The 20,431-nt window shown below is 47.9% G+C and overlaps 1 protein-coding gene across 9 annotated transcripts in view; it reads right to left on the bottom strand.

Annotated features, from left to right (window-relative positions):
* The window catches only part of AGRN (agrin), a 363,672-nt gene that overhangs the window by 131,763 nt on the left and 211,478 nt on the right, over positions 1–20,431 (bottom strand). For all 9 annotated transcript variants that reach the window (XM_067472994.1, XM_067472998.1, XM_067472999.1 and 6 more), the window contains 2 exons: positions 14,713–14,928; positions 7,016–7,240 (listed from right to left, as the gene is read on the bottom strand). In XM_067472994.1, coding sequence (XP_067329095.1) covers positions 7,016–7,240; positions 14,713–14,928 — 441 coding nt within the window. The remainder of the gene's footprint in view (positions 1–7,015; positions 7,241–14,712; positions 14,929–20,431) is intronic.

The raw sequence follows: 20,431 nt of genomic DNA, 5'->3' as shown, positions 1-20,431 counted from the left end.
AATTCTTTGCCCGCCACCCGATAACATAGCTCGATCGTAGATACAATCCAGGAAGATAATCTTTGAGAAGAAACAGGCATGCCCAAGACATCGGCACGATACTTGACGAACAGTTTAGGGCTCTTCCTAAACGGGGCCGTTCTTTCTACGTAAAAGGCCAGGGCCCTACGAACGTCCAGCAAATGTAAACTCTTTTCTAAGAGGGTGGTCGGATTCTGGAAGAAAGAGGGCAATATCAGGTCTTGGGAAATGTGAAACTTCGTAGACACCTTGGGCAGGAACGCAATGTCCGTTCTCAAAACTGCCTTATCTTTGTGAAATTTAAGGTAAGGCGGGTCTGCCCTAAGAGCGCACAACTCGCTAGCCCTCCTGGCCGACGTTATCGCTACCAAGAAGGCCGTTTTCCATGACAAACAAAATAAACTGGCTGAGGCCAAGGGCTCAAACGGGGCCTTCATCAATGAATTAAGAACCAATTCTAAGCTCCAGGAAGGGGCTACCGGAGCTACTGGGGGTCTAGTATTCATGATTCCTCTTAAAAAGGTCCTCACCAGGGGATCTATGAAACACGACGGGAGGCCCATTTTCCTACGGAACCACGAAATCGCGGCCAAGTAACATTTTAACGACGGATAGGATAGACCCGCATCCGACAATGACACTAGAAAGTCAAGAACTAGGGAGATGGGAGCCGTGTCTGGGTTCGCTCCCCGCCCCCTGGCATAGGAAGAAAATTTCGACCATTTATAAAGGTAAGATCGCTTGGTAGAAGGCCTATGGGCCGCTTCTATAATCCGGAGTACAGATTGGGATAAATCAGAAAACGGAGTTACAGTCTGGGGAGAATCCGCCACGCTGTGAGTCTCAGTCTGTGTACCTCTGGGTACAACACCTGTCCGTCCTGCGACGTTAAGAGGTCTGCCCTGTCCCTCAGGCGGGTGAATACTCCCCTTGCCAAAAGGCGCAACGGCGCGAACCATGGTTGCCTTGGCCACCATGGGGTCACTAATATGCAGTGTGCGTTGTCCGCCTGTATCTTCGCCACCACCCGCAACAGGAGTGGGAAGGGAGGAAACGCGTAGGTCCTGTAGTCTGTCCAACTGTGGATGAAGGCGTCCCCTAGACATCTCCCCTGAGGCGACGCATGCGCTCGTGCGCAGAAGAGATGGCACTTCGAGTTGGACTGGGTTGCGAAGAGGTCCAACTCCGGGGTCCCCCACGCTAGGAAGAGCCTGTGCACCTCTTCCTGGCTCAGGGACCACTCGTGATGTGTTAGCGGATTCCGACTCAGAGAATCCGCCAACAGGTTCAACTCTCCCGGCACGTGAGTCGCAAGTAGATGGATCCCCCTGTCTATACACCATTCCCATATCTGTATGGAAAGGGCCAGCAGGGTGCGAGAGTGTGTGCCTCCCTGCTTGTTCAGGTAGTACATCACCGTGGTGTTGTCGGTGAGGATGTGTACTACCTGACCTGCGACTACCCTTTCGAAGGCCTTTAGAGCCCTGTCCACGGCGAGCAGCTCTAGCACGTTTATGTGAAGAGTGCTTTCTTCTTTTCCCCACACGCCGTGCGCCAGCAGGCCTTCGGAGTGGGCCCCCCAGCCCGTCAGGGAGGAGTCCGTAGTGACCGTCCTTGTGGCACGAGGGGCGTAGAAGGGTAGCCCCGCACAAGCCCACTCCGGATCCATCCAACAGCGGAGTGAGGATCGGACCCACGATGGTGGAGACAGTCTCACGGCTGGGTTGTCCGTCAACGGATTGAACTTGGAGAGGAACCAGGATTGGAGTGGCCGCATACGCAACCTGGAATAGCGGATAACCGACGTAGTCGACGCCATGTGCCCTAAGAGCACTTGGAAGTGTCTGGCTGGCATGTCGGGTGCTGTGATGGTCAGGCTGACCAGGTCGCGCAGATTGGTGAAGCGGTCCTCGGGTAGGAAGGCTCTCTCGGCGGTGGAGTCCAGAAGAGCCCCGATGAAGTGGATGCGTTGCGATGGCACCAACACCGACTTCTCCCGATTGAGTACGAGGCCCAGCGACTGGAGAAGAGACAAAACCATAGAAACATGATTTTGAAGCACATAACGGGATCTGCCCACTATCAGCCAGTCGTCAATGTACGGGTAGACTGTAACGCCCATTGTTCTAAGGTGGGCGGCCACCACCGCCATGCATTTTGTGAACACCCTTGGGGCAGCTGAGAGGCCGAAAGGTAGGACGTTAAAACAATATGTTTGGCCATCTACCCTGAAGGAGAGAAATCTACGATGGTGTGGAGCAATAGCGATGTGGAAGTACGCATCTCTAAGGTCAACGGTCGCAAACCAAGCCCCCCTGGACAGGAGAGGGGTTATGGAAGCAAGAGTCACCATTCGAAATTTCTTTGGCCTGATGTGTTTATTCAAATTTCTCAAGTCAAGAATAGGGCGCATTCCACCACCACGTTTGATAATCAGGAAATATCTCGAGAAAAAACAGAATGGAACCGATGAAGGGTCCACTAAAGAGATAGCTCCCTTCTGTAACAACATGCCCACTTCTTCCATAAGTTGAGGCGAGGAAGCAGTGTCTCTCAACTGACCCACTCTAGGGGCATCACGGAACTCAATAACATAACCCTCAGAAACGATAGACAGTACCCAGGCATCTGTTGTGATGCGTGCCCATGCATGGTAGAAAGGGGCAAGCCTGTCTGTGAACATAGGGGTTGGTCCAACTGGGACCTCAGGGTTCAACATGGTAGAACAGTGTGGGACTGGAACCAAATGACAGGACTCTTCTAACGGTGTCCTTGCCAGTACAGGCGGGTCCATCCCCGAGCTCGCAGTGGGAGCGTCAAAGGCGCTTCTTGGAGGCGCCGGGAAGCTTAGGCTTTCCCTGGAAGGGTGGAGCCCTAGCTTTTTGGAAATATGGGGTACGGCGGGCCCCTTGATATCTTGAAGTCCCCGAGTATCTATTTCTAAAAGGCCCTGTGGAGGAGCTATTGAATGGTTTACGATACGGGGTGGAAGACTGTTGCCATTTGGCCCTGGATTGGTTATACGGCTGCCACGTATATCCAAACTTAAAGGCAGACTGCCGGACATCTTGCTTCTGCTTCAAATTGTCATCTGTATTGGGATTAAACAGGCCCTCTTCGTGAAAGGGGAGGTCTTCAGCTAAGGCCTTCCCCTCCTCGGATAGGTTAGAGGCCCGCAACCAGGCATGCCTGCGCATGGAAGTAGCAATGGCAAACAAGTTGCCTGCCGTCTCTGCCATATGTTTGGCAAAGTCTTTCTGTAGTTTCGACAATACTATGGCCTCTCCTTGCAGCGCTCTGGGAAGACGTTGCTCCTCTGGCGGCATGGACTCAATATGCTGCAACATTCGGTTCCACAGAAACGATTGGTAACCGCTCATATATGTAGCATAATGAGCCATACGCGTAAATAAACTTGCTACAAAATAAGCTTTTTTACCCATCGTATCCAACTTCCTCCCCTCCCTGTCTGGAGGGGTTGTCGCTGAGCTCTTAGGCCGCTTGGACTTGGTGACTTCGGCCACCACAGTGTTAGCTTTGGGAGGCGTCAGTGCCCACCTGGCTGTAGACATGTCAATCTTATATAATGAATCCAACCGCCTTGGGACGGCGGGCACTGCCAAAGGGGCGACGTCTACAATCTTAGCTAACTTCAAAAGATAAGGTAACACTGGGAGGGCCGAAGAGGAGACCACATTCTGTTCATCCGACGGGAACATCGGATCTTCGACATGTTCCGGGGGTTTGGGGGCAGGGATCTCCAGGGCCCTTATCATTCTTTCCACCAGAGCTGCAAACTTATTAAAATCAGCAGGAAGAATTACAGAAGCATCCTCACCCCCCAAGTTTTGAGTCACATCAGGTGGTTCTGAACCAGAGTCACTGTCCCGAGGTTCATTATCTTCCTGGGCCACAGCCCCTGGCACCTCCCCGGGTGCAGCTATCACGGGGGTGGTCAAGGTAGTGTCCAGTTCCGCTGTACGGGCCACGCCCGCGGTGGCTGGGACCAATGTTGCAGGAGAGGTGCATAAAGGTAAAGCAGAAGCACTCAAGGCGCCCAGTGGCGCGTTAGAGGTTGTCAGCTGGGAGCCCGCAATAGGCAGCCTACAGGCAGTTTGTGTGGCCTCGGCCGCAGCAGTCAAGAAAGGGCCCGCTGGAGGGGCCTGTGGAGGCTGGGGTCTAGCGGGCGACGGAGCCATCTGGAGGCCCATTCCTTCTCGCCCCGAGCCCGGCAAGGGCGGGGGCGGGGGGGCCGCTGCCGCCGAAAAAGGCACCGGGGCCGGAACGAAGATAAGTTGGCCCGACGGGGCCATTTGCCAGAAGCCCTGCGGGGCCGCAATTCTCGGCTCCTGTCCCCTCCGGGACCGATGGGAGCGTCTCCGGCGCCTCCGCGGTGGCGATGAGGAGGAGGAGGAGGAGGACGAGGTCGAAGAAGAGGAGGAGGAAGACGATCTGGAGCGCCTACTACCTCTCGGCGACGCTCGGTATCGACGGCGTCGGGAGCCCCTGCTCCTCCGTGAAGGGGATCTTGAGCGCCTGGGGCGCTTACTGGGGCGGCGAGAGCCCCGGCCCTCTCGCTGCCGCTCGTGCAGCTCAGCCATCCCTGACGGCCCGATGGCGCTCGGCATAGCCGCCGAGCAATCAGTTGGCTCCTCTTCTCGGCCCCGGGGAAGCTCGGAGGTTGCCGGCCTCGGGGAGGCCGAAGCCAAGCCCACATCAGCTGGAAGAATGGGCGGGCCGTTGAACAGCCCTCCGAAGGCGCCGCTTCCGGAGGGAACAGGCTCCATGGGCGGTGTTATGGGCGGAGCTGCAGAGGGAGGTGCTTCCTGCCTTGGCCCCGCCTCTTGTCCTCCCTCGGGCCCGGGGGAGGACAGGACCGGCATGACTGGAGTCAACAGGGTCTCCGGAGGCAAGCTCTCCGGCCTCGAAGAGGAGGACCTGATCGGAGTCAGCACCAGAGGCTCGAGACCCAAGGTAGGTGCTTGTAAAGGCCGTCCCGGTTGGTCTCGCTGGTCCGCCATTACAAGAGGCGGAGCTTGGTTGGTTGGAGAAGAGGGAGCGTTTCCCGCCCTTTTTGAGGGCGCTTTTTTCACCACCGACGTGCCGCGGCCATCTTTGGCGGCCTTATCCTTAGGCTTCTTTGCCTTCTTCCCGGCTGGATTTCCAGCCTTCTCCAAAAACGGCAAGGTATTTAGCACCGTGGGTGCCTGCTGCGCCGATGGCGTGGGCGGGAGGAGGGCCCTCTCGTACAAAGCCGCTTTGAGCCTGAGCTCGCGGCTTTTCCTAGTTTGTGGCGTAAAAGCCATGCAAATCGGGCAGGTCTGAGTGAGATGCCCTTCTCCCAGGCAGGCTAAGCACAGAGAATGCCCATCCGTATTAGGAAACAAATTAGGGCAACCGGAGCAACGTTTGAATGAGGTAGTCGCCATAACTTAGCGTCAAGATCAAAGTCGGGCAGTCCGTGTCAACCGAAGGCAAACAGGGTCCAAATCACAATCCAAACTCGTAGTCAAACAGTCCAATCGAAGGCAAACGGGGTCCAAATCACAATCCAAAGCTCTTAGTCAAACAGTCCAATAGTCTAAACCAAGCAGAGAAGCTCGCACGGAGAAGAAGGTTCTCAAGCTGCCAACAATAGCGCGGAAAAGAGAACTACTGGCTAGCCCCGCCCACGGGCTACTTATACTCGGGGGAGGGTGGGCGGGTCTAGCAGGGGTCTAAATGGTTATTTTTACTTTCTAGAAGGTTCCGAAAGCTGTTCCACGCATGCGTGTAAATATCAAATGTACGATTCACAGTGACTACGACAGGAAATTGTAATTCCTAAAATCCTTGGGAATTGGAAAGAAAATCAACGTTTACCAAATCACTAGGGCTGTGGTAGCACAGTGGGTTAAACTGCTAGCTGCAGAAAAACTTGCTGACCGGAAGGTTAGTGGTTCAAAGCCACAGGTTGGGGTGAGCTTCCGCTGTCAGCCTTAGCTTCTGCCAACCCAGCAGTTCAAAGACATGTAATGTGAGTAGATCAATAGGTACCGCCTTAGTGGGAAAGGAAAAGGTGCCCATACAGCCATGCTGGCAAATCATGACTAGGAGGGTCTACGGACAACATTTTTCCTTGGCATGGAAAAACGTAACGAGAGCACCTCCCCATGGCCATAGCTAAGCATTGCCTCCAGACGCCGGAGATGGAAAGGGAAACCTTTGCCTTTGTTTGTGTATTGTATGTCATTGTTCACTATATAAAAGGCATTGAATGTTTGCCTGCCTATATATATATATATATATATAGAGAGAGAGAGAGAGAGAGAGAGAGAGAGAGAGAGAGAGTAATCCACTCTTGAGCCCTTGTATCTGGGAGATACAACAGAATATAAATAAAGTGTATTATTATTATTATTATTATTATTATTATTATTATTATTTCTCCGGGAAAAACCTGACTCAGAAAGTGCAGGGCTTCAAGGCAAGTCAGAGGAGCCAGAAATTGCAACATTAGATAAGGAGTTAGGCGAAGAGCTAAGTGATACGAAGGGCTAAGTGGGTCCCCTTGGGGAGATAGAGCGGAATATAAATAATTTATTATTATTATTATTATTATTATTATTATTATTATTATTATTTGAAACACAACAAGATGAGTCCACAGCAGACACTTTGCTTGCTGTTGTATTGGACCACATGTTGGGCACTTCCTAAGTGTCTAGGGCTGTATGGTGTATCAGTGAATAATGTGTGCAGTAAGGTGGCCTTTTGCAGCTGGCATATGGTAATTTTGTGTTTAAGTGCAGGCCAAGGTCTTTAGGCACTATACCCAGCGTGCCGATCACCACTGGGACCACCTTGACTGGCTTGTGCCAGAATCTTTGCAGTTATTATTATTATTATTACTACTACTACTACCACTATCTCTGTCCTAAACCCATACTCTCACACACCACGCTCGCATTTGCCAAACAGAAAACAAAACGGCAGCTCTGAAAGATGAACTAACCGCAAGGGCCATCGAACTTCTTAAAGATGTTTTCCTGCTTGTCGCAGGCGTGCCGGTTGAGGTGGCACTCGCTGCGGTAATCCTTGCCGTCGCTGCCGCACACCGTGTTCTCAGGAACGCCGCTACAGGAGGACGGGCAGATGCATTTGGCCGACTGTCCGTCCGTGGAGCGGGCGCAGGTGCTGCCAAAGCTGCATGTCACGTCGGCGCAAGGGTCCTTTGAACCTGGAGCAGGAAGACAACCCAGAAAGATGAGGAAACGACGTGATAGACCTGGCAGACAAAAAGATCAGCCTCCAGGACTTCGGATATGGCTGATCAGCAGGGGAATCAATGTAAACATTTACACAAATGATCAGCCACTGCCAGAAGAGACAGAGAGTTCCATCTATGCTGACGATCGTGCCATCACTGCTCAAGCAGGGAGCTTTGAAATGCTTGAACAGAATTTCTCCAAAGATTTAAGTGCTCTTACTGCCGATTACAGGGAAAACTAGCTTGCTCCATCAATGTTTAACATTTACACAAATGACCAGCTACTGCCAAAAGGGACAGAGAGTTTCATCTATATTGACAATCATGCCATCACCGCTCAAGCTGGGAGCTTTGAAATGGTTGAACAGAAGCTCTCTGAAGCTTGAGGTGCTCTTACTGCCTATTACAGGGAAAACAAGCTCACACCATCAATGTTTAACCTTTACACAAATGATCAGCTACTGCCAGAAGGGACAGAGAATTTCATCTATGCTGACGATTGTGCCATCACCACACAAGCAAGGAGCTTTGAAATAGTTTAACAGAATCTCTCCAAAGATTTAGGTGCTCTTCCTGCCTATTATAGGGGAAACCAGCTTGCTCCCTCAATGTTTCACATTTACACAAATGACCAGCCACTTTCAGAAGGGACAGAGCATTTCATCTATGCTGACAATCGTGCCATCACCGCTCAAGCAGAGAGCTTTGAAATGGTTGAACAGAAGCTCTCCGAAGCTTTAGGTGCTCTTACTGCCTATTACAGGGGAAACCAGCTTGCTCCAGCAATGTTTAACATTTGCACAAATAATCAGCCACTGCCAGAAGGGACAGAGAGTTTCATCTATGCTGATGATCATGCCATCACTGCTCAAGCAGGGAGCTTTGAAATGGTTGAACAGAAGCTCTCCAAAGCTTTACGTTCTCTTCGTGCCTATTACAGGGAAAATCAGCTGATTCATAATCCATCTAAAACACAGATGTGTACTTTTCACCTTATGAACAGACAAGCATTTCTAGCTCTGAGGAAGACCTGGGAAGGAATCCCACTAGAGCATTGCAGCACACCCAAATACCTGGGAGTCACTCTGGACCTTGCTCTGACTTACAAGAAGCACTGCTTGACTATCAAGCAAAAGGTTGGTGCTAGAAATAATATCATACAAAAGCTAACTGGCACAACCTGGGGATCACAACCAGACACAGTGAAGACATCAGAGAAGCAGATGAAGAAAACAGAAGAATGGCCTGCCTCAGGGGAGCATGCTTGCTCCATCAATGTTTAACATTTACACAAATGATCAACCACTGCCAGAACAGACAGAGTTTCATCTATGCCGACGATCATGCCATCACCACTCAAGCAGGGAGCTTTGAAATTGTTGATCAAGCAAAAAGTGGGTGCGAAGAATAATATCATACGAAAGCTGACTGGCACAACCGTGGGATCACAACCAGACACAGTGAAGACACCTGCCCTTGCGCTTTGCTACTGTGCTGTTGAATATGCATGCCCAGCGTGGAATACATCACACCATGTTAAAACAGTGGGTGTAGCTCTTAATGAGACATGCCACATTATCACAGCACTACACCATGGGAGAAATTATACTGTTTAGTCAGTATTGGACCACCTGATATCCGCCAGGAAGTAGCAGCTTGTAATGAAAGGACCAAGACATGGATATCTCTGGCCCATCCTCTGTTCGGATATCAGCCAGCATACCAACACCTTAAATCAAGAAATAGCTTCCTAAGATCTACAGAGATACTTCCAGAAACACCTCAGCAAGCAAGAGACCAAAAGTGGCAGGCTAAAACCCAGAACCTCAATCCATAGCTGTTACCGGATGAGTGATTTCCCCCTGGGCATACAAACCGGGCGACTTGGAAGGTGCTGAACAGACTGCGCTCTGGCACCACAAGATGCAGAGCCAACCTTAAGAAATGGGCCCACAAAGTGAAGTCCACGACATGCGAGTGCAGAGAAGAGCAAACCACAAACCACCTACTACAATGCAGCCTGAGCCCGGCCATATGCACAATGGAGGACCTTCTTATAGCAACCCCAGAGTCACTCCAAGTGGCCAGCTACTGGTCAAAGGACGTTTAACAGAATGCCAAGTTTGCAAACTTTGTGTTTTGTTTTGTTTTAAATACAATGCATCTGTCTGGTTCGCTCCTGGCACAATAAATAAATAAATAAATAAATAGGCTAGAAGGCATGATCATCAAGTTTGCAGACGACACCAAATTGGGAGGGATAGCCAATACTCCAGAGGACAGGAGCAGAATTCAAAACAATTTTGACAGATTAGAGAGATGGGCCAAAACTAACAAAATGAAGTTCAACAGTGACAAATGCAAGATACTCCACTTTGGCAGAAAAAATGAAATGCAAAGATACAGAATGGGGGACAATGCCTGGCTCGAGAGCAGTACGTGTGAAAAAGATCTTGGAGTCCTCGTGGACAACAAGTTAAACATGAGCCAACAATGTGATGTGGCGGCAAAAAAAGCCAATGGGATTTTGGCCTCAGGCATCAAGAGGAGCATAGTGTCTAGATCTAAGGAAGTAATGCTACCCCTCTATTCTGCTTTGGTTAGACCACATCTGGAATATTGTGTCCAATTCTGGGCACCACAATTCAGGAGAGATATTGACGGGCTGGAATGTGTCCAGAGGAGGGCGACTCAAATGATCAAGGGTCTGGAGAACAAGCCCTATGAGGAGCGGCTTAGGGAACTGGGCATGTTTAGCCTGAAGAAGAGAAGGCTGAGAGGAGATATGATAGCCATGTATAAATATGTGAGAGGAAACCACAGGGAGGAGGGAGCAAGCTTGTTTTCTGCTTCCTTGGAGACTAGGACGCAAGGGAACAATGGCTTCAAACTACAAGAGAGGAGATTCCATCTGAACATGAGGAAGAACTTCCTGACTGTGAGAGCCGTTCAGCAGTGGAACTCTCTGCCCCAGAGTGTGGTGGAGGCTCCTTCTTTGGAAGCCTTTAAGCAGAGGCTGGATGGCCATTTGTCAGGGGTGATTTGAATGCAATATTCCTGCTTCTTGGCAGAATGGGGTTGGACTGGATGGCCCATGAGGTCTCTTCCAACTCTTTGATTCTACGATTCTATGATTCTAGGGGCTGAGCAAGTAATCCAAAGCAGGGGCTATCAGTGGTGGATTTGGACAGATGCAGCACACATCTTCCTGGCTTTGGCAAGAGAACCCAAGTATTTAGTAAACAGATCCAGATGTGATGACTAAGTGGTAGTCCCGTATGTGGACGATTGGCTGTTTTGTTTGTGTTTTTAAGTACATTATAACTGTATCCTCAATTCGCTTGAGATATGATAAACAAACAAACGAGAGAAACTGTGTTGTGATCAATGAGATAATGTTATAGTGTAAGGTGCAGCTTCCAAAATAAAGAGGTGACTGAGAAGCCAAGCTACTTCCTTTCCAGATTGGCTGCATCCTAACATCCATTTGGGGACCGCTTTCTACCTCCAGCCTTTGGGATTCACACGTCAGTCCCACCATCTTTAGCACTAATCCATGTTTCTACTGCTCGAGGGAGTGCATTTCCCACTTCCCTTCTTGACTGCCCGCATTCTTGCAAAAGACACAGATTTCTTAATGGGGATTTTGTAGGTTACTAGGTCATGCAACTAGGTGTGACGTGAGGATGGGAGCCGGGAGAAAGGCTATCGATGTCACCCAGGGATCGCTTTGTCTCTGTGAAATAAGGCAAAACAAAGGGAAAGGAGGGAAGAATCCTTGCAAGACGGACAGCTCTCTCAGGTAAATAATCTCAGATTCCTTTGATCTTACCCTCCCATTCTAATGGTGGCCAGGATCAAATGCAATGCACCCATGGGACCACGCTGCTTCCTTTACAATTTGTGATCTTCCTTCTCTCCTGTAACCTAAAACTCTCTCTCACTGGATCTCAACCTCCTAAAACTATCTCACTGGATCTCAACCTTCAAAGCTCACTGCTTGAGCAGTGATGGCACGATTGTCAGCGTAGCTCAGTGTTTCTCAACCTTCCTAATGCCGCGACCCCTTAATACAGTTCCTCATGTTGTGGCGTTCCCCAACCGTAACATTATTTTGCTTGAGCCGTGATGACACGATCGTCAGCATAGATCAGTGTTTCTCAATGGAGTCTGAGTCTGAATAGTCCCAGAACTGGTGAACACCAAAGAAAAACACCGGGAGGAGGAAAGGTTGGACACCATTACTTTAAAAGCATCCCCTCTGTTCTGAGAGTCTTAACAGAGTCTCTAAAGCATTCTGTTTCTACTAAATTCTAAAATGGAGTCTGAGTCTGAATAGTCCCAGAACTGGTCAACACCAAAGAAAAACACCCAGAGGACCAAAGGTTGGGCATCATTGGTTTAAAAACATCGCCTCTGTTCTAAGAGTCTTAACAGAGTCCCTAAAGCATTCTGTTTCTACTAACTTCTAAAATGGAGTCTGAGTCTGAATAGTCGCAGTACTGGTCAACACCAAAGAAAAAAATCTGGAGGACCAAAGGTTGGACACCATTGGTTTAAAAGCATTTCCTCTGTTTAGAGAGTTTTAACAGAGTCTCTAAAGCATTCTGTTTCTGCTCACTTCTAAAATGAAGTCTGAGTCTGAATAGTCCCAGATCTGGTCAACACCAAAGAAAAAAATCTGGAGGACCAAAGGTTGGACACCATTGGTTTAAAAGCATTTCCTCTGTTTAGAGATTTTTCACAGAGTCTCTAAAGCATTCTGTTTCTGCTAACTTCTAAAATGGAGTCTGAGTCTGAATAGTCCCAGAACTGGTCAACACCAAAGAAAAACATCTGGAGGACCAAAGGTTGGACACCATTGGTTTAAAAGCATTTCCTCTGTTTTGAGAGTCTTAACAGAGTCTGTAAAGCATTCTGTTTCTACTAAATTCTAAAATGGAGTCTGAGTCTGAATAGTCCCAGATCTGGTCACTCCCACAACATAGAGTTAAGGAAAACTGCATACCAATGCACACACATAAAATACAGTAAACAACCTGAATTATATAGAAACACTTTACTAGAAGCTTGCTATTTCCAACACGGGTTGTTTTGAAACCGAGATATCACTACTCTCGTGTTTGTGGCAGTGAGAACCCAACTCTTTGAAAAGCGAGTCTGCATTTGTTTTGCCATGGAAACAGAGGCTTCTGCTGCTGTAAACCCATTTTTTAAAAAGCCAAAAGAAGACTTGCCCGGTCAACAAGATGCTCTTAACGCTCTGCAAGGAAAATGTAATTAGAGCGAGAGAGACGTCAAGAAGCTGCTCGCCATTCAACCGGATGGGCCAACGTGTGCATTATTGGTTCCCCTTTATTTATTTAATTGTTTCCCCCCCTCTTTCATTTGTCACTTTCCCCCCATCCCTCCATTCCCCTATTATTATGTGATATAAATCACGTTGGCACCCCCATCTCCTTTTCCTCTCCCCATCTTCAGCCCCAAGCAAGAGGGGGAAGCTCAGATTTATTGTGAGCCTCGGAGCCTCCTCTTCAGGGGAGGGAGGAAAAAAGGTCAAGTTAATTTACTCAGAGAGATGCCGCGCTGGGAAGTTTCATTTGCGCCGCTCTTCGCTTGCAGCTGGTGCGTGCCGCGCTGCCAGGGAGGGTTCATTAGTCTCCTTCGCCGGGCCGCTCCGGAAAATGACCTACTTCGGGTTCGGCGCATCAGTGTCCGGGTGGGATGCGTGCGTGTTTTGCAAAAGGCTCTGTTTTGGAGTCGATGGAAGGCAGGTCCTGATGGACCCCATTGTTGTGAAGGAAGAGGAAGTGGCACCAACTGAGAGACATAGACAGAGACCGATTCCTGAATCCCGATTCCTCGTCCAGGAACTCTTTTCAGGTTTCAAGCTGGAAAAGAAGCTATGAAGCAGCACCCAGACTGCCTTCTATCCTTCCTTAGCTCAGCTTTGACAGAGTCTCTAAAGCATTCTGTTTCTACTAAATTCTAAAATGGAGTCTGAGTCTGAACAGTCCCAGAACTGGTCAATACCAAAGAAAAACACCCAGAGGACCAAAGGTTAGACACCATTGGTTTAAAAGCATCTCCTCTGTTCTGAGAGTCGAACAGAGTCTCTAAAGCAGTCTGTTTCTACTAAATTCTAAAATGGAGACTGAGTCTGATTAGTCCCAGAACTGGTCAATACAAAAAAAAAAAAAAACACCTAGAGGACCTAAAGCAGTCTGTTTCTACTAAATAATAAAATGGAGTCTGAGTCTCAATAGTCCCAGAACTGGTCAACACCAAAGAAAAACACCTGGGGGACCAAAGGTTGGACACCATTGGTTTAAAAGCATCTCCTCTGTTCTGAGAGTCTAACAGAGTCTCTAAAGCATTCTGTTTATACTAATTTCTAAAATGGAGTCTGAGTCTGAATAGTCCCAGAACTGGTCAACACCAAAGAAAAACACCCAGAGGACCAAAGGTTGGACACTATTGGTTTAAAAGCATCTCCTCTGTTCTGAGAGTCTAACAGAGTCTCTAAAGCATCCTGGATTTCGCTTTTGTCCTTTGGGAGTTGTAATTGCTGGGATTTATAGTTCACCAACAATCAAAGAGGATTCTGAACTCCACCAACGATGGAATTGAACCAAACTTGACACACAGAACTCCCATGACCAACAGAAAATATTGGAAGGGTTTGGTGGGCATTTAACTTGAGTTTTGTTGTTGTAGTTGCTGGGATTTATAGTTCACCTAAAATCCAAGAGCATTCCGAACTCCACCAACAATGGAATTGAACCAAACTTCCCACACAGAACTCCAATGACCAATAGAAAATACTGGAAGGGTTTGATGGGCATTAATCTTGAGTTTTGGAGTTGTAGTTCCTGGGATTTATAGTTAACCTACAATCAAAGAGCATTCTAAACTCCACCAACGACGGAAATGAACCAAACTTCCCACCAGTTTAAGCTCCGGTTTGTGAAGAAAGCTCAATTACTGTGTCACGAAATGATGCGTGTATGACAAAGGGATTCCTAAGACCATCAGAAATATGTGTTTTCTGATGCTCCCTATACATTACATTATTGCTATTTATTGATGCCTATGTAATGTATCTCTCACAAGGGGTTGGTTTAAGCTTCGGTTTGCGAAGGAAGCTCAATTACTGTGTTGTGAAATGATGCGTGAATAACAAAGGCATTCCTAAGACCATCAGAAATATGTGTTTTCTGATAGTCCCTGTACTGTTTATGTATGTGTATGTATCTCTCATAAAGGGTTGGTTTAAGCTCCGGTTTGCAAAGAAAGCTCAATTACTGTGTCGCGAAATGATGCGTGTCTAAAAAGTGTGAAATGTTTGGAAAGCTCTGGCCTAGAGTCTCTTTTCAACCCAGGAGACGACAGAATTGTGCGTCAAGAAGAGGATACACAAAAAGTCACGTGCCACCACTTACCGCAAGCTCCTTTACTGATGACCTTGATCCGGCGCTGTTGGTTGCACTGAGCCTTCTCCAGCTCACATTCGTTGCTGTAAGTCGAATAGTCCGAGCCGCAGACTGGTGCCACCACCGAAGGACAGGTGGTCTTCTTGCAAACACACACGCCCTGGGAGGAGTCTGTGGGGCTCCTTTCGCACACAGCACCAAACCCGCAGAGCACGCCGCGACACACTGTGGATACAGAGAAAAACAAGGTGTTGAAACCAGCCAAGAGCAAAAGAGAGAGTTCAATAAACTACCAATAAACTAAAAAGGAAAAGCAGAGGTTTTACATTAGTTCCCAGTTTGTATGTCTCTGTAGAAAAGAAAGGCCATTAAACTCATATAGACGTTGGACCCAGACCTGAAAAAAGTCAACCCAACTTCTCCTGCTCAGGGGTAAACTCTCAGAGTCTGTGAAATGGGAGCAATGGGTTTCCTCGCAAGGCTGCTGGGAAGGTTGCTTTGAAAGCAAAAGAGAAAAGGCCGGAGAACGGCTGTCAATCAACGTCCGCCATATTGGAAGCAACGGAACAACGGTCCAACTCTGTTCAAGACAATTTCACCTGGGAGGAGAAGTCGATACTCATTAACGCGCACTCGCTTTGCATGTCAAACAACCCCGGCTTAATGTTCTCAAGGAAGACGGCTAAGAATAAGAAGCCCGAAAAATTATTGCCAGTCAGAGGAACCACAAAACATTTGGGAAGAATATTCTTTAATATTTGCTTCCCATGGGTCTCATGACCGATTTGTAAACATACAAGTCATCTACTCTGTTGTACACCAGCCTGGTGGTTTAACTGATGTTTTAGAGGGGATTGTGAGCTTTCCTATAGCACAAAGGGATGGGCTCTCAAGTCTAGGAAATTCAAGTTTGGAGAATGATAGTTCTCCCTGTGAAAAAACTGGCTCGGAAAGTGCATTCGGGGGAATCAGAAGTAGCAACAGCAGATAAGGAATCGAGTGAAGAGCTGTGTGATAAGAAGGGTTCCCAGGAGAAAACCCCAGTAGCTACGGAGTTCAATAAAAATCTTTGTTTACAAATCAAGATTGTGTTGTTCAGAGAGATTACGTGAGAAAGTTAGGGAGAAATTTCATGGGAAAGGGAATGATTTCATGGGTGTCTATTAACCAGCAAGTTGTTTGCCTTAAGGTCAGTTCAGGCAACGTAGCGTTGGAGTGAGAAGCTAAGCCTGAGTTGTCTGGTTCTTGGTTCAAGTCAAGCCTTGGTTTTGGATTTAATATATCCTAGAAGTTTTTGTATTCCTGTTCAAGTCTATTTATACCTTCTAGCTTGTGGACTGATGCTGTACCTACGATTTCTGGATTTTCCTGGACATTTGGATCAATGTTTGGTTATCACCTGTTGCTGAACCTTTTTGAATTAGGTATCTTCCCTTCTTATTCCTGATTTTATATGTGTTTTATATGTTTTTACAATAAATTGTTTGTTTATATTCCTGGACTCTTGTGTGGTGCAGTGGTCCTAGCTGTTTCCTGGCCTGGAGTGCAACATACTCGATCTTTTGCTTAATACAGGAATTCCACTGCAGGATGCCCAACGACATCCAAATGATGGCTGTCAAACCTGCGTATCTGTGCTTAATGGTGTAACATTAGAAAATGTTGACCCTTTCGGCTACCTTGGCAGCCACCTCTCTGCAAAAGTCAACATTGACACTGAAATACAACACCGGCTGAGCTCTGCGAGTGCAGCATTCTTCTGAATGAAGCAGAGAGTGTTTGAGGACCGGGACATCCGTAGGGAGACCAAGGGGTTTGTTTATAACGCTATTTCCGCTCCCTTGGCAGCCACCTCTCCACAAAAGTCAACATTGACACTGAAATACAACACCACCTGAGCTCTGCGAGTGCAGCATTCTTCCGAATGAAGCAGAGAGTGTTTGAGGACTGGGACATCCATAGGGATAGAATCATAGAATCATAGAATCAAAGAGTTGGAAGAGACCTCATGGGCCATCCAGTCCAACCCCATTCTGCCAAGAAGCAGGAATATTGCATTCAAATCACCCCTGACAAATGGCCATCCAGCCTCTGTTTAAAAGCTTCCAAAGAAGGAGCCTCCACCACACTCCGGGGCAGAGAGTTCCACTGCTGAACGGCTCTCACAGTCAGGAAGTTCTTCCTAATGTTCAGATGGAATCTCCTCTCTTGTAGTTTGAAGCCATGGTTCCATTGCGTCCTAGTCTCCAAGGAAGCAGAAAACAAGCTTGCTCCCTCCTCCTCCCTGTGGCTTCCTCTCACATATTTATACGTGGCTATCATATCTCCTCTCAGCCTTCTCTTCTTCAGGCTAAACATGCCCAGTTCCCTAAGCCGCTCCTCATAGGGCTTGTTCTCCAGACCCTTGATCATTTTAGTCGCCCTCCTCTGGACACATTCCAGCTTGTCAATATCTCTCTTGAATTGTGGTGCCCAGAATTGGACACAATATTCCAGATGTGCAAGGTGCTTGTTTATAACGCTATTTCCATTCCCTTGGCAGCCACCTCTTCACAAAAGTCAACATTGACGCTGAAATACAACACTGCCTGAGCTCTGCAAATGCAGAATTCTTGCGAATGAAACAGAGATCTCCGTAGGGAGATCAAGATGATTGTTTATAAAGCTATGAAACCACTTTGAACACCCCCCCAGGAGTGAGAAAAGTGGTATATAAATACTGCAAATAAATAAATAAATCAATATTGTCCTCCCAACCCTGCTATATGACTACGAAAAGTGGACTGTCTATAGACATCACACTCAACTCCTGGAATGATTCCATCAGCGCTGCCTCTGAAAAATCTTGCAAATCTCTCGGGAAGACATGCGGACAAATGTCAGTGTGCTAGAAGAAGCAAAGACCACCAGCACTGAAGTGATGCTTCTACGTTATCAACTCTGCTGGACCGGCCACATTGTCCGAATGCCCGAAGATCACAATCTCCCAAAGGAGTTACTATACTCTCAACTCAAAAACAGAAAACAGAATGTTGATGGACAGAAAACGGGACTGAAGCCAACCTTCAAAACTGTGGTGTGTCAAGCCAACCCTGACCGGGACGACCTTCTAACAGGAAATCGATCTCCTCACTGCTGGAGAACATGCATGTCAACAATAGGGATCCACAGCCACTTGCAGACCCACCGCCAAGATGCTATACTTGGAGGACCATCATCCTCAGGCTATGAGGGATCATAGAATCATAGAGTTGGAAGAGTCCTCATGGGCCATCCAGTCCAACCGTGTTGAAAGCATCCCCAACAGATGGCCACCCAGCACCTCCTTAAAAGCCTCCATAGAAGGAGCCTCCACCACATCACCTGAGTAAGTAAGTAAGCATCTGTCCCTTTTAAGAAGGTAGATCACCTATGTTCTGCACATCAACTAATTCCCGATTTTAAGAAAATGACAAGCCATTAATATTGCACCTATCTCCTTCTCCAAAGGATTATCCGTTTCCTTCGCCAATGTTGTCCTTGTTGTTTATCTACTTCAGAATGGATGCCCTGCCTTTCCTATATAAGCCCGAGGCACTTAATGACAAGATAAATGTAAGCGAGCGCATGACGGTGCCTTTCGATAATCAATAAAGCACTCAATTAGCATTACCCCCAAGTCCACAGACGCAGCTCAATAAAAGCCATAATTAGCATTGATCACACATAGCTTCCTCATCACAGGTAGTTTTGCAAACCAAATGATGGTGGGAAGGGATGTGATGGGGAAACCAATGCCCTGGGTTGAGCTCTAGATTGGGTGAAACTGGAGATCGCTCTAGGCCAGTGGCCAAAACAGACCGGCATCTAAAGCAGCTTTGAGTAGGTCTGCAATAGTATTACTTGACGTCAACATGAGATTAGCATCTCTCCAAAAAAGTGCACTAACATAACCACCAACCCGATCAGTGAATCCGCTCTGGATATGGAGTTGTGTTTTTGTGAAGCCACCCAAGATGCCGAAATTGTATTTGAAGAGAGTGGATCCTATGGCATCAGGTTATACTGCGCAAACTTTGCACTTGGAGGGAAACGGAATGAGGGCGCTCATCTCTAACCTTCACCACAATACCAGACGTTGAGCTACTGACGACTGGCAATGCTCGTTCGCTTCCACTGGCTTCCTGCTACATGGCAGTGATACAGACTTCCCCCAGAGCTACGTGCCTTGTAACCTTACTTTGCGGGTATTTCTCGTGCAGCGTGAACTTTGAACTTGGAAGGAAACGGAATGAGGACGCTCATCTCTAATCTTCTCCACAATGTGAGTTGATGAGCTACTGATGACTGAAACTGCTCGTTTGCTTCTGCTGGCTTCCCTCTACATGTCAGTGATACCAACTTCCCCCAAGAAATTCCCCCGTGAGAGCTATGTGACTTGTAATTTTACTTTGCGGATATCCCTCGTACAGTGTGAACTTTGAACTTGGAAAACGAAATGAAGATGCTCATCTCTAACCTTCTTCACAAGGTCAGTCAGTGAGCTACTGATGACTGGCACTGCTCGTTCGATTCCGCTGGCTTCCTGCTACACAGCAGTGATACTGACTTCCCCCAAGAGAATTCCCTGTGAGAGCCATGTGCCTTGTAACCTTACTTTCCGGATAGCCCTCATACAGTGCAAACTTTGCACTTGGAGGGAAATGGAATGAGGACGCTCATCTCTAACCTTCTCCACAACGTCAGTCGATGAGCTACTGATGACTGGCAATGCTCGTTCGCTTACGCTGGCTTCCCACTATACGACAGTGATACCAACTTCCCCCGAGAGCTACATGCCTTGTAACCTTACTTTGCGGATATCTCTCGTACAGTGTGAACTTTGAAATTGGAGGGAATTGAATGAGGACGCTCATCTCTAACTTCCACCACAATGCCAGTCATTGAGCTACTGACGACTAGCAATGCTCGTTCATTTCCACTTGCTTCCCACTACACGGCAGTGATACCAACTTCCCCCGAGAAAATTCCCTGCAAGAGCTATGTACCTTGTAGCTTTACATTCCAGTTAGCAGGACTTCTGGACTCTTGTGTGTTGCTCGGTGGAAAGGTATTCCTGGCCTAGAGTGCAACAGCATGGGCCATACCCAAAATAACTTAAAGATGTCCGGGTCTGAATTTAGGTCGTTTCTGCATGCAAAGCAGGAGCTCTGCTACTCAGTGATGACCCTTCCCAATCCCAATGCTCACCAGAAGATTCTTTCCCAGACTATTCAGCTGAAACAACGCACAAGGGGAGAGCCAGGGTTCAACTTGGGCGAGATCTCTCTCCTTCACGCAGGACACAGGCTGCCCGAATTCAAATCCTACGTGGGCAGCACACGCTTACGGTTTTCATGATTCAAGTCTCAAATCACCGGTTCGGTTCTAATCCCACCAATTTCACAGACACGTAAAAACATTACAGATTGCAAAGCAGATAACAGGAGCTGGGTATCGGTAGTGAGAAAAACAACGAGGCGGGGAGCTGGCTTCCTAATAAGAGATGCACCATTCTCTTTATCAAGCATGCTAATCAGAGAAGCCAGCGCAGACCAGTTTCCCATCTAAATTGCAAATGCAGCAGAGGTGCTGGCTGTTCTTTTTTTAATTTTGGAGGCGGTGGGGAGGCGGGAGAGCTGCCAGGTACGACGAGAAGCCGAGCAACATGCCGAGGGAGAGCTGTCTGACTTCCCAAATAGAGGAGGAA

This window comes from Anolis sagrei, chromosome 13 (assembly GCF_037176765.1).
Source record: "Anolis sagrei isolate rAnoSag1 chromosome 13, rAnoSag1.mat, whole genome shotgun sequence".
NCBI classification, from domain to species: domain Eukaryota; kingdom Metazoa; phylum Chordata; class Lepidosauria; order Squamata; family Dactyloidae; genus Anolis; species Anolis sagrei.
Note: the sequence above shows the minus strand (reverse complement) of the source record. Positions and strands in the feature narration are given on the sequence as shown.